This window comes from Petromyzon marinus, chromosome 10 (genome assembly GCF_048934315.1).
Source record: "Petromyzon marinus isolate PM22_M1 ecotype Great Lakes invasive population chromosome 10, UKy_Petmar_22M1.pri1.0, whole genome shotgun sequence".
Taxonomy (NCBI): Eukaryota; Metazoa; Chordata; class Hyperoartia; order Petromyzontiformes; family Petromyzontidae; genus Petromyzon; species Petromyzon marinus.
This window is the reverse complement of record NC_133676.1, coordinates 11,254,977-11,281,162: the sequence shown is the minus strand read 5'-3', so window position 1 is coordinate 11,281,162 and position 26,186 is coordinate 11,254,977. Positions and strand designations below refer to the sequence as shown.

The following is a 26,186-nucleotide window of genomic DNA, read 5'->3' as shown; positions in this document are numbered from 1 at the left end:
ACCGCCCACACCGCCCGCCCAATCACACCGCCCACCCCGCCCACCCAACCCACACCGCCCACACCGCCCGCCCAATCACACCGCCCACACCGCCCACCCAATCACACCGCCCACACCGCCCACCCAATCACACCGCCCACACCGCCCGCCCTCGACAATTCAAAACCCGCGCGCCTTCGACCAATGGCAGCGCGCGACAAACGTTGGCTCGTCGTGACGTCGCCAAACGGAAACAAACCCCGGGATTCATATTGTTGGTTCTTTCGGTAAAGTCACGTAGAAGGGAAACAATAAAACAATAAATAAAAAAATAGAAAGCAATAAAGAACAGCAAGAAAATTTGATGCTGTGGTTTTCACACCTGATGATGATTGCTTGTGTTGCAGTCGAAACGTGAGAATTTTATTGTTTTATATTTTTATTATTTCCCTTCTACGTGACTTTACCGAAAGAAGCAAGAATATGAATCCCTGCAGTCACGAAAGCTTTGAATCAAAATTTAAACCCCGGGATTTTAACAGGGGGGGGGGGGGGGGGGAGTGCAGACATTCATCCAGCGGTGGAGAGACCCTGGCTGAAGATGTAGAGAGGGGGGGGGGGCTAGGGGAGTGAGGTATTCATCCAGCGGTGGAGAGACCCTGGTTGATGTTGATAGTGAATTAGAGAGGGGGGCTAAGGGAGTGAGGTATTCATCCAGCGGTGGAGAGACCCTGGCCGATGTTGCTGATGATGAATTGGAGAGGTGGTGGGTCGGGGGAAGTCGAGATGAAGCCTTCATCCAGCAGTAGATTGACAAAAGGCCTGTGTTTAAAAAAAATGCATATAAACTATACAGTACTTATAAGTTCTGCAGAGCGAGGGAGTAAACTCCTTACCCCACAATTTGTACACGCGAGCAGAATCAATATACAATGGGACGTAAGAATACCACTTGCTTTATATGCACTCATTGAATAAAGTTGAACAAAAAATCGGACACTAGGTATCAAGTTTACCATAAAAACGGATATCAGAACAAAATATTATATTTAATGTAGAAATTGCCACAACAATATAATAAACATTCAAAATACCGGTTTAATTTATAATTTACGGGTTAATCGCTGTGTCGATCCACTGCCAACAGATCCATGGATCGAGTAATCCCATTGGCTGGTATAGCGTGCTGTGACACGCCCAACCCTCCTCCCCTGTTTTTGATTGGCTCACATCAAGATCGAGGATTCTTTCTCGTTTGTCGACATTGTGGCCAGGTCGCTTCTCAAAAATGAGTTATTGCTTCAGTGGACTTTACCTGGTCAAATTAAAATAAACATGTAATTTAGTTTTGTTTGTATATTTTAAACTGATTTGTTTACCTTTCATAAACTTTGTACCCCTTATTAATTATTTTGAATGTGTTGTTCTTATGAGCCCCTACTGGAACGCCTGTGAAAAAGGAGCTTTATAGCTCATCGGATTCCTCCAGCACTGTCAACGCGTACACAACGATTTCTGATTGCATGTTCACCACAAGTACGTGCGGTTAACGTAGTACTCCATTCCTTGCAAAGGGTCTCCATTTGGTGCTTGAACGTCTTAACGATATTTTATTGCCCGAAAGGGTAAACGCATATTATTATCTTTTCATAAATATTCTCAATTTGCTGCTTGAACATCTTAACGTTGTTTTATTGCCAGAAAGGGTAAACGCATATTATTATATTTTCATAAATATTCTCATTCTGTTTTAAATTTTGATTTAAAGCTTTCGTGACTGCAGGGATTCATATTCTTGGTTCTTTCGGTAAAGTCACGCAGAAGGGAAACAAAATAATAAAAAATGTATATTAATATATATTAAAATATAATATATATTAAAATATATATTATATAAAATATATAACAGGTCCCTGCAGGGTGGGCTGGTAGGAACATTGGAATTTTGCGCAATTTTATTTTTACACCCCAACAGCACGAGATTTCACTTCGGTAAAGTATTGAAAGGGGACGGACGGACACATTAATCTATTGCAGGCTGGTACACTCAGTTTACAACTTCGTTCCTACCAGTATAAAAAAATAAAATATATATTCTCATTCTGATTGCACCACGAAGCGCACGCGAATCTCCCATTGGTTGGGGTTGCGTTGGCCCGTCAGCGAATCGCGTGCGGCGATGCTGTTGCTGCCCGATCGCCCCCCTCCCCTCCCCCGTGCTCGTGACGTCCGCTGCATTGGTCGAGCTCTCGGCCAATCGCGTCGCGCTTTGCAATGTTTACCTCCCCCCCCTCCCCGGAGTTATGCCCCAGAGTGCTGTGCGCGGAGCGAGAGGAAAGCGATGGACGCGACAGCGGGGCAGGTGAGACGGGGACGGGTTTGATTTAATTTAAACGAAGTTAATTTAAGCAATTTATTACTTTTAAATTAGACGACGTTGAACGGAGCGTGTCAAGTGTGTATGTTTTATTTTATCTGGCGGCCTCTCACGAACGATCGCTGTGCGCCTCGCGCGAGTTCGTGGCTTCGTCAATGATTCAAAACAAGACTCTTTAAAGTGACTTCTCGCGCGCAGGTCCCCTTGCTACGGCAGAATTTAATTCAATTCGGATGAATCCGATGAGCTGTGAAGCTCTTTTTCCGCAGACGGTGATAACGCATTGCTGAGCTGGCGGGCGCCACGGGATTCCTCTAATGTCACGCATGCTAAGAATAGGAAAGGCTCAGAAATGTACAAGCGGCCAGCAACAAACGGTACCATTCAAGATTGTTATGCACGAGATGACATTTCTTGAATTTGAGCAAGGTTTTGAGAACTCGAGAGAAGACGATGCGAAGAGATTCCAAAGTCGACCACAGATGCCCTTCGTCGTAACTTTGAACGCAATTATTGTCTTTCTCGCTGTTGGGCGAATATTTAGACTCAACAGGTTTGGGTAAAGTAGGGGCCGGGACACGCAGCCTAGCTGTGTAGCGCTGAGATAACAGCTGGTGTTTATAATCCGTTTTACATTAATCATGTTAATCGCCTCGCCTGGTATACAGGAAAAGCGTGGGTCCGACCCGAATCCTGACGATGCTTGTACATGTGGAGTTTGCATGTTCTTCTCTCCGTGGTCGCGTTCGTTTTTGTTCGGCTTCCCTTCCACGTTTATAAACACGCGTTCGGAGTAGTGTGTCTGCTAGACATTTACACGTGATAATCCTGTCATTTGTGGCCAGGTCGCTCAAATGGGCCTTACTTGGTAAAATAACAAATGTGTATTGTTTAGCTGAGTAGTTTAGGGTTGCTGGTACGGAAGGCTGGAAGGTGTGGACGCCCGAGCGAGGCCCACTCGTCGTTCAGCCACACAGTGAGGGAAGAAGTAATGTGCAAGTTTATAGTGAATATGATCAATCAGAACTGGCATTTCACGTGCCACTGTCAATCGCTTATGTTCATATATATTTTTCAGCAGTGGCGCGCAGTATCAGGCAATTAATCAAAATACATAGTTGTACTGTACTTCTATGATCTTGAGTCTATGCTCCCGCCCGCACCAACCCACATTGACCAGAGTGGTGTGAAGTATGGTAACATAACTTTTGGGACACGCACAGCGTGTACAGACCATTATCCAGCCGTGGATAGTAAACATGTCTACATGTATAATCTGATGGCGGCGAGCCCTTGTAAACCATGAGTCTTGTTATACTGTTCCACTTTAGCCTTACCTTGTTTCGATATGACTCACCATCATAATTCGCATACCATGCCCAAGTAAAGAGTCACTTAATTATACCAATGAATACCCGCATCTTTATAGAGTGACTAAAATCTACGCAACTTTAGAATTGCCCGTATGCATTTTATTGTGTAGGGGCAAGAAGCACACGAACGTCTGGGCACTAAGGCAGGCACGGTCAAATTTCTACTCCATAATTAATTCACAAATCACTTCCCTACCTCACTTCTGCTATGTCTGTATCTCCCCTATGCCTCCTCACTGAGCAGCAGACACTGGGGGAGGTGATACAGGCCCTGACGGCCATGGGCTTTGAGGAGTCCCGTGTGCGGGAGGCTTTGAGCGCGGGCTTCGTGTCACTGCAAGACGCAGTGGACTGGTCAGTGCAGCATGTTTTACATTGGCACATCGCGAGTTACTTCCTTGTGTTAGTGTATTGGCTGGGTAAGGGGGCATATGCCACTGAGCCAGCATTTGGGAGGCAAAGGCAGATTTATGACAAACCTGCTGAAATGCAAAATTGGCATTTAGTGTTTGTACAGCAAGTACGTTGTGAGCACATCTTTGTGGACAATTAATTTGACCAAATATCACAATGCAGTACCTTCCTTAAAAAGGTATTTCTAAATACGTAAATGACATGATTATTATGATTTTACAAAACCCAGTAGTGTTTAAGTTTTAGTTCTGTGAAAGTCAGCAACTGGTTCCATTTAACACATGTTTTATTGGTAAATTTGAATGCATTTTAACTTCATAACTCGTATACCTCAAGAATGGGGAGTACGTGCAAGTCAATCGGTGGCTGTTGTTGCAGGCTAATTCAGGGCGACAGCGTGAGGCGGCAGCCGGGTAGCAGCGCTCAACTCTCCCTCAAGTGGCCCGCTACGTCAGTGAGCCAGGGCGCCATGGCAGCCTTCAACCACCCGGCTGAGCTACCTGGAACTTCCCAGAGCATGGATTCTGCACAGCTGGGATCTGGTCCGGTTTTCCCAATTAGTGATTAACCGCTGCTGTATGAATAAATATTATGGCCGCTTGTCAAGCCACTGCTGAATCAAGGCCTCCCCAAGCTCTGTCAGTCATGTGTGCTGTTTGCGGGTTCGTTAATGATGGTCCCGTGACTGATTCAGATATCGTGCACCACTAATTTTGCCCATGGCTGAGAACTCGGATGACCGGGTTCATAGTGCAGCGTGCGAACCACTGGTCACTATGCATGTGTGACGTTTTGTAATCTGCGGTCGTGGTTGACGGTTAAAAGAAATCTCATCTTTATGATGCATTATCTTGGCTCTCTCACTATCGTACATATTCCCAAAAGCTTTCAAGAATTTCGATTTAAAGCTTTCGTGACTGCAAGGATTCATTTTCTTTGGTTCTTTTGGTAAGGTCACATAGAATGAGAATAAAATAACAAATTGATCAAATAAAATAACACAATAAAATTCTCACGACGCTTCGGCCACAACATAAAGGCCGCTTGTGCTGTGGCTGAAGCGTCGTGAGAATTTCATTGTGTTATTTTATCAATTTGTTATTTTATTCTCATTCTACGTGACTTTACCGAAAGAACCAAAGAAGACTTTCAAGAATTGGCAGTTTGTCATTTGTACATGATTATCAATTGTGTTCGTAGGTATTGTGTATTCAATCCATTATAACTTTATTTACTCCACTGTAATCAGATGCAACAACTTAATACAAATCCAAGACACTTGAGTGCAGCCATAGTTTTGTGTTTTTATATATTAGTATGCAAATTCATAAAGTTGTCTCATACAAGTGTAAAAGGTTTATCACCGACGATGACCAACATAGTGTCAGAAGCATCGCCATATAACCCTTGTCGCACCTGATCTCATCAAATCTCAGAAGCTAAGCAGAGTTAAAGCTGGTTAATACTTGCATGAGATAACTCAGGAATACCAGGTGTTGTAAGCTGAAGCTGAAAGGTGGCCAGGAGATGGTAGTACATCAATGGATTGATTCCATCTGTCTGAAGCTTTTCAATCTTATTCCGGCATATTTTTGGGTTGTCTGGTTAATCCGGTTTCTTCTCAGATGCGAAGCATTAATGCAATTGGCAAAACATCCAAATTCAGACTTTCCTGTATAAAGGAAACTATTAAATACAAAGCATTTTTAATATCACTATGGCCACAAAAATTATGCGTATATATTTCTTTTGTTCACAGGAAGCCAAGAATTAAAGGTGGTTTCCAGAAAACGGAACCCCGAAAAAGAAAATTTTGGAGACAAGCAGAGAGAGCAAGAAGCCATTGATGCCAAGGCAGAGAAACAGCGCAAGATCAAGGTATCCTAGCTGCAGGACACGTCTAAAGAACAAGTATCCATATCTCACATTCCCTCTTAGTAAACATCTATATCAATTACCATACAAGTTAACCCAAGTTATTTTACTGAGATAACTAAAATCATACGTTTCATTTTACCTAGGTTTAAAAACTTTTTAGCCATCTTGTATATTGACAAAGTTGAAGTTTCTTTTGTTTAACCAGGAGAGAACTCAAGGACCAGGAAAGTTGAAATTGGAATGAACATTTTGTAAATATCATGACTTTTTAATTGTGGACTATGTTCAATCCTAAAGGAATGAAGTCAATCTTAAGTTAAAATAATTCTATTGACAAACTGTTTTTCACGACTGGGATTTTTTTAGGAGCGTGAGATGGTTTTGAAGAGGATTGAAGAGGACAGAAAGCAGCAGCAAGAAAAGCCATCGCTTGGGTCTGGACCAAGCACAGAGGGGGGCGGCGTGCTTGGAGGCCGCCGCCAGACCAGTGTGTCTGGACAGTGCCTCCTACAGGTCATTCCTTTCCCTACGCCACTGACAACATACAGGCATGTCGAGCAGACTGTTGAACAAGCTTCATTTACAGAATCCTGTGCTATTGTTGAAATGTTTCTCACTTTTTTTATGTTCAACGCAGATTCGCCTGCCATCTGGAGAGTTATTGCGCGACCGCTTCCCGTGCGCGTCCACTCTGCGCAATGTGCAAGCGTACCTCAGCGAACACCGTCCCGGGCTCCCATTGCCCGTGCAGCTCTTCCAGCCATATCCACGGCAGGACTTTGGCACCGCTGAACTAGAGCTGACGCTCGCAGAGTTGGGGCTTGTGCCCAATGGCACACTGTGCGTGCGTAGGGCTGAGGAGAGTTCCCGAGCAGATGCATCTCCAAGCTGTGCCTGCCCCATGCCTAAAGAGGGTGGTGGTGTCACTCAGTCAACACAGGGCCACTTCTGTGCATCACAAGATGAAGAGGCTGTTAATAATGAAGCTATCACAACACAGGGTGGCAGCGCTGTTGGAGTCGACACTCCTGTTGTGACAGACGTGACGGTCACACGGATCACTGTTGTTAAGACAACTGAGGACTGCAGCGTGGGTGCCATAGAGGGTGAGGGATGTTCCTCTGCAAAGGTGACTCAGCTCATTTGTAATACAGCACACAGTAATGGACGTGTATTTACTACTATACTCAAGAATGTCATAGTGTAATGCGCGTGACGTCAATCCACGTCGACTAGCCCCCCTCATTAATAATCATGAACAGGTTATGTCCTCCACATGGACCCGCCCCTCATTAATAATCATGAGTGGGTGACGTCACTCCACATGGAAACCCCCCCCTCATTAATAATCATGAGCAGGTGATGTCACACATCGAACAGCCCCCCTCAATAAGCATGAACAGGTGACGCCCTCCAAATGGACACCCCCCTGCCATTAATAATAATTAGAGGGTGACGTCACTCCACATGGGGTGAGGCGTCTCCTCCCCCCTCCCCAGTGTTGAGACATAGAAGTAAAAAGGACATCTTGATGAACAAGGGATTATAACCTTTAAATGAAATAAGTCTGTGTCACCACAGCCTTCAAATTGCACAGGAATGGATGCAATGAATATGACGTGGTCTGCTTTTCGCTTGAATGTTTCAGATTTACTGCAATACGGCCGTCATTGGATGGGCTATAGGGTAGTTCTTAAGTAATTAATGACAGACTTAGAGTGTCATAATTGTGAGAAGCTTTTTGGAATTGTCCTGTCACTAGACAGCCATATTTCCAATATGATTAGTTGTGTGTGGGGTGCATTATGCCAAATTTTAATTTAAAGTCAACTGGAAAATAATTTGGTAGCAATTTCTTGAAGAAATAATCCTTGTTTGAACTAGAATATTAACGCAGAACTTGTCGGCTAATTATTTTCTGAACACAGCAAGAGCAGGGACGTGGTGCACATACAGAGAGAAGTACTGAGCCAATGAGCCACGAATCGGGCAGGGATCAAGCCATGGACATCGAGATCGGCAGTGGGGACGTGGCTGAGGAGGCAGTACAGGAGGCAGCACGTGGCTCTGATGGGCAGATGGAGCTGGAGGAGCAACCCCATCCAGACTTGGACGAGGATGGACAGCTACCACAGAGGTTTGGCTTCCATCACAATTGGGGTAAGCATAGCTTCACGCAACTTGACACAGCTATTCACTTTGTGCTTGCTATGCACCATCCTTTAGCCATTATAGAGAACCAATGTATAAAATGTATCGTAGGGTTCCATTGTAATTCGATTTAAGCAAGATAAAAAAGCAAGCGTAAGATGAAAAAATAAAAGTCAAGATTGTGATTAATAGTTTAACCACTGGGAGGCATGAGTGATTCTTTACAAATAGCTATGAGGAATTGATTACATAAATATACAGTTAGATGTAATATAGAGAGATGTATTGATTGAGCATTTTTGGCTACTTACGGTGCGAAAGAAGTTCAATATACAGTGAGGGATAAAAGTATTTGATCCCCTGCTGATTTTGTACATTTGCCCACTGACAAAGAAATGATCAGTCTATAATTTTAGTGGTAGGTTTATTTGAACAGTGAGAGACAGAATAACAACAACAAAATCCAGAAAAACGCATGTCAAAAATGTTATACATTTATTTGCATTTTAATGAGGGAAATAAGTATTTGACCCTTCTGCAAAACATGACTTAGTACTTGGTGGCAAAACCCTTGTTGGCAATCACAGAGGTCAGACGTTTCTTGTAGTTGGCTTGGATCTGTTTTTTAGGGAGAGGACTCAACTTTGATGCAATGGAGGAGCATGATGACCACCGTTTTGATCCTCATGAGAGATTTGGACTGCAACAAGGTTAGCTACGTCTACGAAAACAGATTAAAGAGAATCAGCAAATGACCTAAGTGCTTTACACAATACCACTCAATGCATTTGTGTTTAATGTCACCCCTACCTGGTGTTACAGTACTGGGCTTTCCTCCAAGAGCCAGGCAGCACCACGATCTTTTCCCAGGGCAGGGACACCGGCTACAGTGAGTACCAGCACTCATTCAGCACAGGCGTTTGGGATGTGAATGGTAGTGATGGGTGGTGAGTCTTTTTCACAGACATCCGCGGCACAATATTAAATTGTTTATGTCCTGGGCCCTTTGGCAGGGATGAGGGCGCAGATGGCGATGGGCCTGACCGTCAGCCGCCGCACTTTGAGGTGGCGCTGCCCCCCTTTCCCAGTGTGAACTTTGATCCTGGACTGAGGCCAACACGTGGCAGGGTTATTCCACCACTTGGCGAGCTGGCATTGAGCACGGTGTGTGTGCTGATTACCGGTGAGCTGCAAATACCACATGTTGTGTACATTCTTAGCACAGCTGCACATGCATATGTAAACGTCAGAATTGCTGTTTTTAGACCAACATTTTCTGAATATGTGATTGTGTTGGTGTAAATTCAACTTGCGTCACATGTAATTTTTTACGTGACTTTATTCTGAAAACAAAAGCTCAGCTTCATCTCTGACTGACAAAAATATATATTTTTTGGGATTTGGAAACTAAATCTTGTGCTACAGATAGTCCCCGAGTTACGATGGTCCGACTTACGATATTTTGATCTTACTATGGCGATAGCGATACGACAAAATTGTAAAATATTGTAAATTTTGCGCGGCAGGCAAACACAGCAGCGTACGAATCTTGGTGAGTACAGTACAATATGATACGTTACGATACGTTCAATGCATGTATGATAGGTAGCTTTAGCGATTTCATTTTAGGGTTGCCACGATACGATACGTTCAATGCATGTTCAAAGTTTTTATAGCAGTAGGATTGTTTCCTGAATAAACTTTCTATTAAATTGCAGTTCGTATATGTAGGCTAAGAATTTACCTTGTTTTTACTTTACATTTTACTGTGCAATACAGTATTGTAATTAATAAATACATACAGTTTTTAGTTTATACAGTACGGTACTCTAAATTGCTCTGTTTTGCTAAATTATCACCATTCTTTAAGACTCCTGGGTAGGCTAGGCCATCTTCGACTTACGATACTTTTGACTTACGATGGGGTCGTCTTAACGCATCTCCATCGTAAGTAGAGGACTACCTGTATATAAAAAGTGTAGACATAGAAGGCAGTGACCTGAATTGTTCACAATTTTTGTAACAATTGCTATAAATGTGTTCTTCCCCACTTCCTCCTCTAAATGTAGACCCCAGCATGCAGTTCACCAGCAGCCTGGCCGGGCTGAACCCATCCGTAGCCGAGAAGATCATTGCTCATCTGGTTAAGGATGAGAGGCTACGTCCGAGGACCCTTGATTTGTTCCGGGGCTGTCCATTGCAGTGCCTGCGCTTGGACTGCTACTCGCTCACCACTAATGAACTGCTTCATCAGCTGCGGCTATTTCCATCCCTCAAGAGCCTTAGCCTTCTTTCCTCCTCACTCATCACTGGTCTGTGCACAACCTCCACCTTCCTTGCAAAGACGCACTATGTGAGATCAGTTTGCATGTGTTGATAGTTGAAACGTATCATTGTCATTCTATCAGACCGGAGTCTCGAGTGCCTTACATCATTGTCGCGGTTGCACCACCTCAACCTGGCGTCCTGCGTTATGCTGTCTGACAAGTGCCTCGTTTACATTAAAGGTAATGCAGATTTACGGTGTACATCATTTTTCGTTTATAGTTTCTTTGATGGTCTGTAAACCAAATCTGGTAGTCGACAATGACGTTTTCATAATCATGTAGAACAACTTTGGACCGCAAGTTTCAAAACGTCATTGAAGCACGCGTGCAGGCCATCTGGCACATTGTTTTGCCATAAAAGCGAATTATTACATACGAATATGGATCATAGGCAATGACATCTCGGAAATTTTAGATATCACTCTTTATTTTATAATGAAGACTGATCTAACGAGTGTCCTTTTCTCGTGAGATTTTATCTTTTTTATATAAGGAGGTATAATGCTATACTATTAGTCATATTTAGACTGCGCTAACAGCTATGTAATTAATAGCATGTATCGTAAAGTAAGCCGATCACTAAGTCACCTGGAATGCACCTGATTTCATCAGATCTCTGAAACGAAGCAAAGTTGAGCCTGGATAGTGCTTGAATGGGTGATCAGCATGCAAAAACCGGTTTTACAGGCTGCTGTGGGTCAAAGTGGTGGACAGCAGAGGACAGTACAGCAAAATCTATGCTTCCACACCCTATGTTCCCCACCTTCATCAAACTACTTAGATAATCGTGGTGGAATGGTTAAATAATTCCAATAATCCACATGGTGTGCAGAGGCATTCTTCCATCAGTGGATTTAAGTGTACATTAGACAGTGACTGCTACCTTCTGACACTTCTTTCCTGACTGATCATGCTCCAGAGCTGAGGAGCCTGAAGCAGCTGGTGTTGGACAGGACGCGAGTGACCGATGCAGGCTTGCTTGCGTACCTGGAGCAGGCGCCGCCGTCGCTCGTCCAGCTTAGCCTGAACCAGACAGCCGTCACCGAGGCCACCGTGCGGGAGCTGCCGCGCACCGTGCCACAACTGCATGGACTCAGCGTCAAAAACACCGCGGTACAGAGCCCAGTCACTCGTCGCCTTCTTCAGTCACGCGCTCCTGTAGATGGCCGTGCATGAAAATCAAGCATATCAAATGAATAGCTTCTCTTTGTATTAAAAAAGGAAGAAAATCATACGTAAGTCTTTGATTCTGTGACGTTTCCAATATACGGTTGTCCTTGGAAGTGTTTGATTTGCGACAATACTGTTATGTTCCAAGCAGCACAACGGAATGTCACACAATGTAAAACGTGTGATGACGTCATCACCTTTACCGGTAAGGCAAATTATTATAGTGCAGTTATGTATCAACAGGTTTTAGGCAACCCTTAGATCAATTTAATCAGTTGTCTATAGTGTGTCCTTAATAACAACACAATTTTTAAATAAAATGTTATTAATATTGGGTGGCCATTACGAGAGTTATCGTGAGCCAAACATTTCCGAAAGACAGCTCATCCATTAATGCTTAGTTGGAAAGCATAAAAAAAACTAAAACTAAATTTATTCTTTGTATCTTTCGATTTAAAGCTTTCGTGACTGCAATGATTCATCTTCTTTGGTTCTTTCGGTAAAGTCACGTAGAATGAAAATAAAATAATAAATTGATAAAATAAAATAACACAATAATATTCTCACGACGTTTCGGCCACAACACAAGCGGCCTTCATCAGGGCTGTCCTACCTACCAGTCTCGCCCCTTCACCTGATGAAGGCCGCTTGTGTTGTGGCTGAAACGTCGTGAGAATATTATTGTGTTATTTTATTTTATCAATTTATTATTTTATTCTCATTCTACGTGACTTTACCGAAAGAACCAAAGAAGATTATTCTTTGTATCCACCAGGTTGTGGACGTGTCCTGCTTGCGCCAGCTGCTATCATTGCATGCACTCAGCCTGGACAACACGGCGGTGAGCGAGGAGTCGCTGGCCGCACTTGCGGACCACCCTACGCTCGCATATCTCAGTCTGTTTGGCGTTCGCTCAGTTGAAGGCGACCAGGCTCTGCGTCTTCTCTCAGGTTAGTGACACAGCAATAGAAAGCCTGCAATGATTAACTCAAGCTGTGCAGTTACATCTATCATCTACATAGATATCAGTTGGATAGCTTGCAGAGTGGAGCCTTTATAACCTAGTTGGTTATTGCACTACCTTTCCAGTTTATGGCTCTGATTATATTGGTTGGTAAACCAAATATATATTTACCTGTTTACTGACGCATGGATTAGAATATACTTTTCCCGACCTCAGTGTTTTTTTAAACTCCCATCCATTGCGACCTCTCACGGTTGACCTTTTCGAGATTATCTATTCTATTCATATATAAAGTAAGTCACTGAACAGTGTCTGCACTGAGAAACACTATTGGATCAATAGGATAATATATAATTGTTTTTATATTGTTATTTTTCATGGCCCTTTATCAATCAACTGGTAGATGAGGCCTCTTGATTCCATGTCAGATATTAGCTGTAGCCAAAAATCAATTTCAGGTCATACCACAATGTGATACAGTGAGGGAAAAAAGTATTTGATCCCCTGCTGATTTTGTACGTTTGCCCACTGACAAAGAAATTATCAGTCTATAATTTTAATGGTAGGTTTATTTGAACAGCGAGAGACAGAATAACAAAAAAATCCAGAAAAACGCATGTCAAAATTTTAATAAATTAATTTGCATTTTAATGAGGGAAATAAGTACTTGACCCCTCTGCAAAACATGACTTAGTACTTGGTGGTAAAACCCTTGTTGGCAATCACAGAGGTCAGACGTTTCTTGTAGTTGGCCACCAGGTTTGCACACATCTCAGGAGGGATTTTGTCCCACTCCTCTTTGCAGATCTTCTCCAAGCCATTAAGGTTTCGAGGCTGACGTTTGGCAACTCGAACCTTCAGCTCCCTCCACAGATTTTCTATGGGATTAAGGTCTGGAGACTGGCTAGGCCACTCCAGGACCTTAATGTGCTTCTTCTTGAGCCACTCCTTTGTTGCCTTGACCGTGTGTTTTGGGTCATTGTCATGCTGGAATAACCATCCACGACCCATTTTCAATGCCCTGGCCGAGGGAAGGAGGTTCTCACCCAAGATTTGACGGTACATGGCCCCGTCCATCGTCCCTTTGATGCGGTGAAGTTGTCCTGTCCCCTTAGCAGAAAAACACCCCCAAAGCATAATGTTTCCTCCTCCATGTTTGACGGTGGGGATGGTGTTCTTGGGGTCATAGGCAGCATCCCTCCAAACACGGCGAGTTGAGTCGATGCCAAAGAGCTCCATTTTGGTCTCATCTGACCACAACACTTTCACGCAGTTGTCCTCTGAATCATTCAGATGTTCATTGGCAAACTTCAGACGGGCATGTATATGTGCTTTCTTGAGCAGGGGGACCTTGCGGGCGCTACAGGATTTCAGTCCTTCACGGCGTAGTGTGTTACCATTTGTTTTCTTGGTGACTATGATCCCAGCTGCCTTGAGATCATTGACAAGATCCTCCCGTGTAGTTCTGGGCTGATTCCTCACCGTTCTCATGATCATTACAACTCCACGAGGTGAGATCTTGCATGGAGCCCCAGGCCGAGGGAGATTGACAGTTCTTTTGTGTTTATTCCATTTGCGAATAATCGCACCAACTGTTGTCACCTTCTCACCAAGCTGCTTGGCAATGGTCTTGTAGCCCATTCCAGCCTTGTGTAGGTCTACAATCTTGTCCCTGACATCCTTGGAGAGCTCTTTGGTCTTGGCCATGGTGGAGAGTTTGGAATCTGATTGATTGCTTCTGTTGACAGGTGTCTTTTATACAGGTAACAAGCTGAGATTAGGAGCACTCCCTTTAAGAGTGTGCTCCTAATCTCAGCTCGTTACCTGTATAAAAGACACCTGGGAGCCAGAAATCTTTCTGATTGAGAGGGGGTCAAATACTTATTTCCCTCATTAAAATGCAAATTAATTTATAACATTTTTTACATGCGTTTTTTTGGATTTTGTTGTTATTCTGTCTCTCACTGTTCAAATAAACCTACCATTAAAATTATAGACTGATAATTTCTTTGTCAGTGGGCAAACGTACAGAATCAGCAGGGGATCAAATACGTTTTCCCCTCGCTGTAACTACTGCACCACCGCTTTGTTCAACTGTGTAAAAAAACGTGTAGATTGTGCAATGGCAAAATTTTAGGGAGGCTGTCATCTGGTTAACGATAACAATATTCAAATTTATTGTTTGAAAGAATATTTTTTACGTAAATGCGCATTGTATGGCACTGCCATCGTTGTATTTGTTTACACCCTACACACATCCCACCCGTGTCCCATTTCAAATTGCTCACGCATGTCCTACATGTGTCCTCTCACCAGGGCTAAGGCTCAGCGTGCTGCGTCTGCCATGCAGGCTCACCGTGACGGATGCAGGCCTGGAACATATCACGCGACTCACACTGCTCACAGAGCTCAACCTCACGGACTACATTCACATCTCTGATGCCGGCGCACAGCACATTGCATGTCTTAAGGGGTAATGCACACATGGACACACAAACAACCACTAATACATATACACATGGACCTGCACGTGAAAACACACAGCAACTTCCATTTACCACTAAATATCAGTGATGTCACCATGGCAATTTTGCCAAGCGAGATGGACTCCTGAGTCCACAAGGAGTCTTGAGGTCTTAAGTCACAGGAGGTCACAGGACAGACCCAAGTGTTATGAGTTGATACACATGTGCATACATACACACATGCACACAGCAACTGCAAGAAGCCTCATGTAGTGATAAACAACAGATGTGGATTTTCATTTTTTGTCACAAAAGTACATTTCCTCTTGGTATTTAGATGCAATGTGAATGGGTTCTCTCAAAAGGTCCCCTTGGGATAATGAACAGCAGTCTGCTATTGCTTCTAAAGTCTCCTGGTAATGTACACTTGCACAATAAATGTAATATTAATAATTGGGCAATATTAAAATTTCATGTAATTGATTTATTTTGAGGCATAAGTGGGGATTATTTATTAGCACTTGTGTAAACATTAATACATGCAAATGGTTATTTGACCACCGCTATTCAAATGAGCTCTGACTTATTCAAACCCAGTTAATATTTTGCTTATGACCAAATCACCTGGAATGCACCCGATCTCGTCAGATCACGGAAGCTATGCAGAGGTCAGCTTGGATAGGTGATGTAGGCTGGTGTGGGCCTAATTTGTCAGCAGGAGGTACTGCACCAAAATTCATTGTACTATGCTTCAATGTCTGCAATATCACACAACACCTATAACTAACATGGTGTACGGAAGCCTTTATCTGATACGTACAATATTTTTGGGTCGTAGGACTTGGAAATTATTTGAGCAGACTATGAATTGTTCACAATTGCCTTTAACCCCCTGGTCCCCTGTTCCAGCCTGAAGCAGCTGGTGCTGAGCAACACGCGTGTGACGGACTGTGGCCTCGAGAAGCTGCGTGGTCTTCGATTGCTCGAGGAACTCAGTCTGGACCGCACGCCCGTCACCAGTCGCGGTGTGGCAGCCTACGTCGTCTCCCTGCCACACCTGCAGGTCACTGGCCACTATCACTAGCCATCTGCTCATGCCCCACAGAGAGTTATCTTCACATAGCTATGGTAATAGAGAGATAACATGATTTATGTAAATTCTGCTGTAGATGTTTAGGCCATTAATGCATTCCTGGATGACAGGTAGACCTCCAAATTGATCGTTAGAGATGTATTTTGGTTGCGGTTGCCAGTGTGTTCTTGGAAGTACTTGGGTATTAATTGCTTGGTGGTGATTTATTCTTTCCAAACATATTACAGAAAATACAATGTGAGAGACAAGAGATGGAAATGATTTCTGAATCATTTACTTTTATATTTGTGGGTGAATGATGGTATGAAGCTCTGATTAATTAACCTGAAATGCACCTGATCCCATCAGTTCTCAGAGGTTTTAGCCTGGATAAAGCTTGAATGGGTGACTACCATGCATTATGGCTTTTGAGCAGCAAAATCTGCTGATTTACTGTATATGCTTCGCCATCTGTGGTCCCTGCTTTCACCAGCCCATACCAGTGTTATGGGTGCCTGGTACACAGGAGGACATGTGTTCGATCCCAACCCTGACGGTGCCTATATATTTGGAGTTTGCATGTCTCCCCGTGTTCGTGTAGGTTTTCGTCCGGGTCTTCTGGTTTTTGCCCCCACATTTATAATTGTAGGTTTAGAGTATTTGGCTGCTATCAATTTACACATGATATGCCACTTTGTTGAGCTATCATTTGTGGTCAGGTCGCTTTTGAAAAGAGCTAATCTAGTTCTGGGCCTTACCTGGTAAAATAAAAGTTTAATACAAAAAAATAACTAATTTAGTTGATTATTTTATATGCTCGAATAACCCTCCACGACCCACACAGGCATTGGCCTTTATCTAGCAGTGGATTGACAAAAGGGATGTCCATGTACATGGTGGTTGAAGAGTGCCCTGCTCGTCTCACAGTGGCGCTCCCACATCTCTCATGCCGCAGGTGCTAAGCCTGGTGGAGACGAATGTGGGGAACAGTGTCCTGAAGCATGGGATTCGCCACTGCAACCGCCTCACCAAGCTCAACCTGAGCCGCACCCGCATCACAGACAGGGGTGCGACACATTCCATACATTCGTACACTGGCCAGAAATTAAGTACACTCAGGGCAGAGTGGTGGCATGGTTTCGCACACTGTGCTATGAACTTAGCACAGTGCACGAAACGTCAGTGACGAGTGATATCTGAATTGTTCCTGACTTCCCACCTTCAGCCTGCACTGATCAGCTTGATGAAATATTGTCAAATAACCCTGTGATTGTCTGACAGAGTTTTCAGAGGTCTTCATCCAGTAGTGGACTGACAGGACTGTAAATTAAATTAAACATTTCTGCATATTGCTTGGCAAATCCAAGAATGTTTTGTCTTTTTATAAATGACACTTAATTAAAATCATGAAAGGCATAATATTTGGTAATTTAGTATGACATTGTTTCCATAAATTGTTCTTAATAAATGAATGAACAAATGGATTAAAGTGTCACAAGGACACTGCATAGCATTTCTTTGCACTGTTTTGTACCGTATAGAAATATTTGCCACAGACTTTATTAAGAGCTATGCACTTGCTCCCCTTCCCCACCCCAGGCCTGAGACAGCTGCGCTTGCCGGTGCTCGCGCAGCTGAACCTGGACCACACGGGGGCCACCTTCGCTGGTTTGTCGGCTCTCTTAACGTCCTGCCCCAGCATCGTCTCTCTCAGGGCCAGTGGCTTGAGGACCATCAGCAATAATGATGCATCCGATGTGGAGGAGGCAACGGTCGGTCCTTAGCCTGTCTGACGTGAGTGGGCTGTGACTGGGTATGGAGCAAATATACCACTGGTGCATTATCTGCCACGTACCCTTAGACGTTCCACCGAAATGCAGAAATTTGGCAGTTGTGCACTGAAGTTTTAAAAAATTTGGGCTGAAAAAATGCACTCATGTGGAAGAGCAGTGGTTCAGAGGATATGTACAATTCGTGTTTCAGAGTGAAAAAAGTGGTGGTGTCTTTAAAGTATGCCGATTGGAAGGGTAAGTGGACCAGATATGTGGTTGAAACATAAAGCAATAACCTAGCACTGTTAAGTATGTTTATTAAATATCCGCTCTTAAATTTATGGTCTCTTGCCATGGTGAATGTACGTGTCTATCCATTTAGCATACCATTAATACAGTCTAGCTTAACTGGCATATAACAGTGACATCAATGTGCCACTTGAAAGACATCAGCTAAAATGTATAATGGCAGTCCCTTTCGTATGGATTCTATTGGCTGTTCAGCGCAGTGGATCTCGTCCATTCCACCTTTGAAGGAATGAAGACAGCAGGTGTTTACAATGCGATCGATGGTTTGGGATGTGGCCGTGCTTGCACCGAATCTTTGATGTGCCATTTGTGCATCAGGTGGCCACATTGGCCATGCCCGATCCTGATTCGGTTGATGGTCGACCGTTGGCAGCGTGTAAGGTTGAAACTGGGAGGTTCGACGGTCGGCTCCTGTATGAGATGTTTATTTTTGACGTCGGCCGCAGTCAAGACTTGCTTCCATCTCTCGCCTTCATTTGTATTTGTGGTGTGGAGTGATGCTGCTGCGATTCAGAAGCTGTGACATGGTTTTAGGCGAACAGGCAGCGCTGGATTTACATCCCAATGTATCGGAAGGTGTGGGCTGATATTTTTTTGTACTCGTGACCGGCCGCTGTCTCACGACAGATTTGCTGAGAAGCGATGTGGGTAAGCACTGAGACCCACTGGGTCGGTGTCGATTTCAGCGTAACTGAGTTGGCACGCATTGTGATGTTCAGTTGCGTGTCGATAACTCAAGTGAGCGATGCGTCCCCTACACAGGTGAGCAATACATGGCAGTCCCTGAATTACGTAGACTTGTTGATTGTCCAGCAAAGTGGCTTCAATGAGCAAGACTATATTTAAATCAATCAGATTATTGACCCCAACTTGGATTGAATTTTGACATTTACGTTTTTTTGTTTCTTAATCACTTGTATGCTCACATTTAAATACTTTGCAGCAATGGCATAGATGACCCATATATCCAAGACATTCATCTCAGGGCCTTGCATGTTCTGCTGGTGTCTAACATAAAAGGTTTGTTATTTTTGTACAGGGAACTCAAATGCACTGACGATCTTTTAAAGTTGGAGCAAATAGTGATAAAGTAAAAAAGATATATTACTCTCATCACTTCATGCCAGTCTATGTATGATAGAGATATATATATGCAGTAAATTACATTGAGCCATATATCACGTATCGGATTTTGCGGTTGAGTTTGGAAAAGCTGCTTTATGTGAATTATATTTGTTTGAGGTCAATGCCTTAAGTCGATGCATAGATAATTTTATTTTTCTGAGCAATTGTTCTTTTGGAAAGTGCTTTCATTTTAAATAAACCACATCTGCAATACTGTCATGCCCACAAAGGACACATGAACTAGACAACCATTCACATTTTATACGTAAATATTATTTACCGTAATAATATGGTGATTATAAAAGTGACAACATAGTTGCATACTTATTTTAATTGCAAAAACCCTTGTGAATGTTGCATGTTTTAATATATATCTTGAGTTCAGAATGATACAGAATTTCAGCATTTCCAATGGATGTAACAAAACTGAATACATTAATTGCAAGAATAATGTAATATATTTTCAGCTTTTAATAAACCAAAGATTAAGGATACGTTTTGCATTTGTTACGATTCTAAATTCTTGTGAGTACTGAGCAAAGCATATACAGATGCAATCTATAAAAAAATGGACAGCTTTTATTTCATACATAAACAGAACATGCACAATATTGCACCCTAATATCCTTTAAAACTGCAGGCAGTATACTAAGTATGCTTCACATTAAAAAAGCTCTGATTAAAGTCAACCCCGTCTGGTTTCATAATTTTTGCGATTTTGCATATCGGGTGCAAACAATTTTTTTTGAGTCAGTTCTTTTGAAGCACAATAGATGCACGTGGAGAGAGAAACGTGAGTAGCTGATCCAATGCAATAATGGCACTTTTGAAAGCCGTGGGAAGGTTTACAACGCCCATCCCTAGGTAAGCAGCTCCAGGAGTCGTCTTTCAAATGGCTGATTAGATGCAGAGCAACTATTTCACATCCAAGTAGTCGAGCCAAATAACCGTGTCAGGATCGGGCATTTTGTCGTTAAATGTATGGTTTGTTCTGGATGACCAGTCGCACACTGAATAGTTTTTAATTGTCAATTTGTGGATCAGGTATTCGCATCTGCGATGGTTTGCGCAGATGCGGTTAAGCGTAGACCATGAAGTTTGTGGAAGATCAAACCCAGGGATCTGCATTGCCCTGAACACGCCTCACTAGCAAGCTTTATCAGCAGCAGCTGTCAGTACTGTTGGATAAAGACATTCCCAAGCTGTAGACATCTTGCAATACTGTAAAGTAACGATCCACTTAGCACCTGCGTGTGCACTGAGCAAGTTTCGCACTGTTCACGAACAATTGCATTCTCTGTGATGCCACCTACTGACCGTTGTCTAATAATTGGCACGGGAAGTTAAAAGCACTGCCACAGAATCCATGTCATTTGCAATGCTCTGCGGTTTTGTCTTGTCAATGAGTCCTTTAAATGTTCATTCCCCACTCATTCCCGCAGTACTTGGAGTGAATGTTTGCCTTAGCGTTGTTGAAAGGTTAAATGCTATTCATAGGGACCCCCCTTAACCCCAGGGAATGATTAGTGTGCCACACTAGCCTTGTCTTTTTTCTACAAGGCATTTCACAAAGTGCAGAAAAGACCAACAATACAGCTCATTTGTGCCATCCCCATAGCCGATATGACCAATTCTGTTGGCTAATGGTGCTATATGTATGACATGTAACAATATACTTTAAATAAAATACACGAGATGGAATTTTAAAAAATGTATTACAGTAGAGAATCACAACAATCCATACTCCAAAGTAAATGTTAGATCATGTACTTCTAGTTTTATTTTAAGTATATTATATTTTGAGATTAACCAATGGCACACGGATTGAAGCATTTGATACTTGTTCAGAAATGTCCACTCCTAAGGGAGACCTGTAAAGTGAGATCACAAGATCACTTTCACGCAATGCATTACTTTTAAAAGTCAAGAGTTGTGTGCTAATGATGCCAACTCACCTGGGCTCAAATCGAATGCCACTTGTATTTGGAAGTATCCCGACATTGGCACGCAGTCTCTCTACACCATTCCTGAAAGAAAGAAAACGGTATTGAAGGCTAGTGTTGCACAGTCTATCAGTTCAATGACATGACAAGTTTGAAAATCAATAACTCTAAATAGTAAGTGCTTACCATCCGATCATGATGCCATTGTCGGTGCAGAGATGTGGGGGAGGACAGATGACAGTGAATCCAACAGCAGTAGCCACATGCCCTAAAGCTTCCTTTATGACGCTGTTGCTTGCCACACCACCTGACACCACCTGTGGGCCCACCCAACCATACTTGTTTAACATTTGGATGACATTTTTTGACGGCAGCATTTGTGTTAAAGCCAAAAAAGGTGCATCAAACACACCAATGTTGGATTGTCCGTAGGGATGAGGGAGTTTTGCAGACAAAACACCATTGCACGATGGGTGCGCTTCGCGATGTGTGCTGCCACAGTGTACTGAGTAGCTGCTGCGATGCTACTGGCACACTCTAATACTTGTCCTTCTTTAATTCCTGTAATCATACATAAGAACTAGCATTGTTATCACAGATTCAACAGTTCCTGAACATGAACCAAACAGCATATCCATTAATCTATTAGGACAAAAATAGTCATACAGTGCACATTTTAGTCTTTCCCCTGCATCTGGTTACCCTCTTCAAGTTCCTTTTGCTTTATTGTTTGGCTGACTTGGGTGCGAAGTCCGGAAAATGAAAAGTTACAGTCCCTGTACTTTTCAAGAGGATGTTTAAAATGAAACGCCATTCTGTTCCCATCTTTTGAGATGTGCTCCACGGCTTGACCACCGCTCATTGCAGAGAGCTCTGAAATATTATGCAGTGATAAACGCCTGGCAACCTGCAGAAAAAATGAAATAACGTGTGTTGTAAAAACTTTGATAAGAGTTGACAATTCAATTATTGTACATTTAAAAGGCTGCTACATTTTTTTATGAGTTGTAAATATATAAATAGATTAAGGTTTTAAAATGCAACACACCCAATATCTTACACTTCTCACAATCTCTTACCACCTCCACCCAGTAAGCTCCTAATCTTCTAATCTCATCCCACCATCAAATTTTCTCTCTACTTCTCTTAATCCTTCTCTCCATCAGTCCATATTCCCTTGTTAGTTTTACCCATCTATTATAGGATGTCCTAGCTAAATGTTAATACCCACCAAAACGCAACACCATTGCTTCATAAATCACCACAGCATATAACAAATATTTCCACATGTCAGCACCTTGTCGAAGATATCTCCAGGTGCCTCATCCAGCGTCTGCCCGAGCCGGAGGAAATCATCGACCCCTCGCGCTACAGCAAGCAGACAGTGCCCACCTGACACAAGCAGCACCAGAAATGGGAACTCCACTTGCTGCATCATCCGCACTGTCAGTGCATGGGCCTGACCACCACATAGAAACAATCACACCGGATATCCAGAAAGGAGAGAGAGCAATACATTCAATACATATTTTGAGCATGAGAAAAATGCAGCTAAATCGGCACAAGGAGGCCTTTCTTTCATCAGAAAATGGCAGTTGAATGTGTCAATCTACAGAATGCTTATATTGGATAGTATCTACTGTATGTAGGTATAAAGCAAAGCAAACTATCCCACAGGCAGGCACACTTTGGGTCATGGGAACTGACAAAAAAATCGACACTTAGGGGCAAAAGTAGACTGCCAAACAATGCAATAATCGTCTAATCATAAGAGTGCCAGGTATGAGGCACGTAACAATCGATGTATTAAAATGTATTCTTGAGTTCAAAATACATGCATTGGCTCATGCATGGAAGAATAGTTTGATTACAGATTATATAAATAATACCCAAAATTAACTGCTGGTATTTCAATAAGGTAATTAGGCAAAAACAAAACAGCGCAAATGAGGCAGAACAAATAAGTACGAGACATACACGCTACTTCTCGCATCAAATCACAACCACGGATTATGAAATATTCCCCCAAATCTCTTGGGTTAGGGGCGGGGTCAATCGTAGAATGCCCACTCGGACCAAGTGATGATGCTTTGTACAAATAACCCTTGTTTCCACGCAAGTGCACCTCCATGTGGTGGATTGGGATGAATTTGGCGTGCGGGCCGGCGCGCTCCAGCAGCAGGGCGCTGTGCTCCAGCCCCACGGCCAGGCAGAGCGCCAGGCCGGGCCGTACGGAGGTGGCGATGGCGTGCAGGTGGCAGAGGCTTGTACCGCTAGCCCTCAACGCCTCCTGCACCACTCCAGCAATGTGCTCCCTGTGCAGCTGCTGCGCCAGCGTCGGGATGATGCCACCATTCCTGGTGGAAAACAAATACCGGGAACTCCATTACTTGACGAACATTCGACTAACGAACTTTCAGAGATACGAACAAACCTGTCCGTATGTCCAGTTGCCTGTTCAAACGCGCGGCGCAATAGCTGGCGGTGGTGGCATCTACATCTACAGAACATGAGAAACCAGTGGCATCTACATCTGCAGAACGTGAAGAATCAGTGGCATATACATCTACAGAACATGAGAAACCAGTGGCATCTCCATCTGCAGAACGTGAAGAATCAGTGGCATCTACAGAACATGAGAAACCAGTGGCATTTACATCTGCACAACGTGAATAATCAGTGGCATCTACATCTGCAGAACGTGAAGAACCAGTGGCATCTACATCTACAGAACATGAAGAACCAATGCCATCTACATCTACAGAACATGAGAAACCAGTGGCATCTACATCTGCAGAACGTGAAGAACCAGTGGCATCTACATCTACAGAACGTGAAGAACCAGTGGCATCTACATCTACAGAACATGAGAAACCAGTGGCATCTGCATCTGCAGAACGTGAAGAACCAGTGGCATCTACATCTACAGGAAATTGTTGACTCATCACTCATGGGGGTTGATAAGAAAACAATAAAAATGTGTTAAAATATAGGTACCACTTTGTGAGGAAGTCAACAGTGGTTGTACTATGGAGAGACTCACCCTCGCCCCGCCATATGAATATGGAATGACCACCACGAGATCAAGGCTGTAAACAGATGGGCACCGCCTCAATGCTCATTTGAGCAAGAAACAACTACTTAACTTTTTAAACGTACGAACATTCTTGTATGATCACTTTTAAATTACAGCTAATTTATGAAATCTGTGACTTTAAAGCAACCACTACCGTATGTGCAAAGCGAAATCATTGAAACGTGAAAACATGACATTATTATACAGCTACTACTTATGGAACATGTGTGTTTTTTCTCCGCTACAGGATATACTTTTACAACAAAACTGAAAATGCACAGGGCTGTCTTGATGTCACTCAGTGCGAGGAGGAGAAAGAAAACCCCGCAACAATTTAAAGTTACAGTAACATCGTGGCGTTATAGCAACCCCGTGACGTCCAAGACGTGATATAAAAACAAACAAACCCCGTTGCTGCGCAGATATAAAACACAACGTATGATCTTGTGTTTTTTATTTAGTGTGCTGATCTTTAAAGGTGCATTGAAAAATGTTGATACTCCTACTGATGCCCCTGCTGTTGTGGAGTGATTCATGCAGCCAGCTATGGCTACAGGGTTTGGTGGTACATGTTGTTTATGTCGTTCATTGTGACAATTTCGGTCACAGCTCCTATGATCACTGTTACATTGCTTTTATGGCTTTATTTAGGTGATTTCGAAAACGTTTTTTGGTGTGGCCATGTTTGTTTTGTTGTAGTACGGAGTTAGATTGATGGCTTTTAAACTAAGTTGTCTTGTGGTTGTTGTTGTTTGACTTGCATCCCACTGGGATTTTTTGCACACAGCGTTGGTGTACGGTGCTATTTCAGGAATATTTTGATTGTTTTTTTCCCCTGGATTTTTCCTGTTTGCACAGTCAACACATAGTCACCCTAAGATATTTTTCTTGTTCGTGTTTTTTGTTTATTTGTTGCGATTGCACCCGATTCAAGAGCCGAATGGCTCACAGGGGGCTATACCAAAATCAATGAAACCAACATTAATAAACGTGGCATTCCCATCACCTCACGTGAACCTCCTTCTGCGAGTGGAGGGCTTCGCCCAGCAGCGCGCCGCTCCGAGCGCACAGGACCGCCGCCCCCGTCTCGTCGCAGCTCGTTTCCAAGCCCAGTACCAGGCAAGGTGCACCGCCCGTGGACACCGCTTGGGGCCTACGGCTCGCCCCGCCGGACTCCGCCCGCGAAGGCGAACGGCAGCCCCGCGGGGCGACTAGCCGAGGGAGGCCCCCTGCGCCGGAGACCGTGAACCTCGCGCTCACCCGGCGCAGCGTTCGTGTGAAGTTGTTCATCTTCGTCGTTGTTGTTGTTGTGTGTGTTTGCTGCTGCTGATGTTATCGTGATGTTACGATTATATGTATGAATGCGTATGTTTTAACTTTTAGGCGCGTTTACGTTTGATGCTGCATTGGATACAATAGTAAAATAATGTTGCTCCGGAACAACTTGTGTTTTTACCAAGGACGCGGCGGCGTTGCATCGCATCAAGAAACCAGCAGAGGGCGGACAAGAGACATTAAGCCCCCACAAATAGCAAATACAAAACATCTTAAAGAACGGATACTAAACTGTGAAATGATAACAAACGTTTGTTAATAGCTTGAAAAAGTCAAAGAGTCTCCGCTTGTTCGCCACCGTTGTCAACGCTACGCCTGTAAATATTCTCCAGGTGGTCTCCAGGAGCCCAGAGGCTAGAGCACATTTATTGTGGTATTGATGCAAATTCTGAGAAGTGTCAAAATAAAAATAGAAGCAACCTGTATATAGTACAGTACTGTGTACTCTCCGCATTA

The 26,186-nt window shown here is 43.3% G+C and overlaps 2 protein-coding genes across 5 annotated transcripts; one reads left to right on the top strand and one right to left on the bottom strand.

Annotated features, from left to right (window-relative positions):
- Positions 1-2,212: 2,212 nt before the first annotated feature.
- Positions 2,213-20,065, top strand: LOC116940909 (uncharacterized). 2 transcript variants are annotated; one of them, XM_032951282.2, is made up of 18 exons: positions 2,213-2,341; positions 3,974-4,083; positions 4,522-4,685; positions 5,903-6,021; positions 6,388-6,534; positions 6,659-7,150; positions 7,950-8,181; positions 8,802-8,882; positions 8,995-9,061; positions 9,186-9,355; positions 10,242-10,484; positions 10,581-10,679; positions 11,419-11,612; positions 12,445-12,619; positions 14,950-15,106; positions 16,008-16,161; positions 17,126-17,237; positions 17,770-20,065. In XM_032951282.2, the coding sequence occupies exons 1-18, from the start codon at positions 2,321-2,323 to the stop codon at positions 17,952-17,954; spliced, it is 2,922 nt and encodes a 973-aa protein (XP_032807173.1). In that variant the 5' UTR covers positions 2,213-2,320; the 3' UTR covers positions 17,955-20,065. The 2 variants fall into 2 exon arrangements, with proteins under 2 accessions (XP_032807173.1, XP_032807174.1); XM_032951283.2 differs by lacking the exon at positions 8,802-8,882.
- Positions 20,066-20,932: 867 nt separating this feature from the next.
- On the bottom strand, positions 20,933-25,883 carry OSGEPL1 (O-sialoglycoprotein endopeptidase like 1). Of its 3 annotated transcripts, none has more exons than XM_032951284.2 (8): positions 25,402-25,883; positions 23,445-23,676; positions 22,617-22,778; positions 22,022-22,226; positions 21,732-21,880; positions 21,506-21,636; positions 21,332-21,403; positions 20,933-21,247 (listed from the first exon to the last, which is right to left on the bottom strand). In XM_032951284.2, exons 1-8 carry the CDS (start codon positions 25,683-25,685, stop codon positions 21,169-21,171), a joined length of 1,314 nt encoding a protein of 437 aa, XP_032807175.1. In that variant the 5' UTR covers positions 25,686-25,883; the 3' UTR covers positions 20,933-21,168. The 3 variants fall into 3 exon arrangements, with proteins under 3 accessions (XP_032807175.1, XP_032807176.1, XP_032807177.1); XM_032951285.2 differs by having other exon boundaries at positions 22,617-22,711; positions 23,591-23,676; XM_032951286.2 differs by having other exon boundaries at positions 23,591-23,676; positions 25,656-25,883.
- Positions 25,884-26,186: the final 303 nt, after the last annotated feature.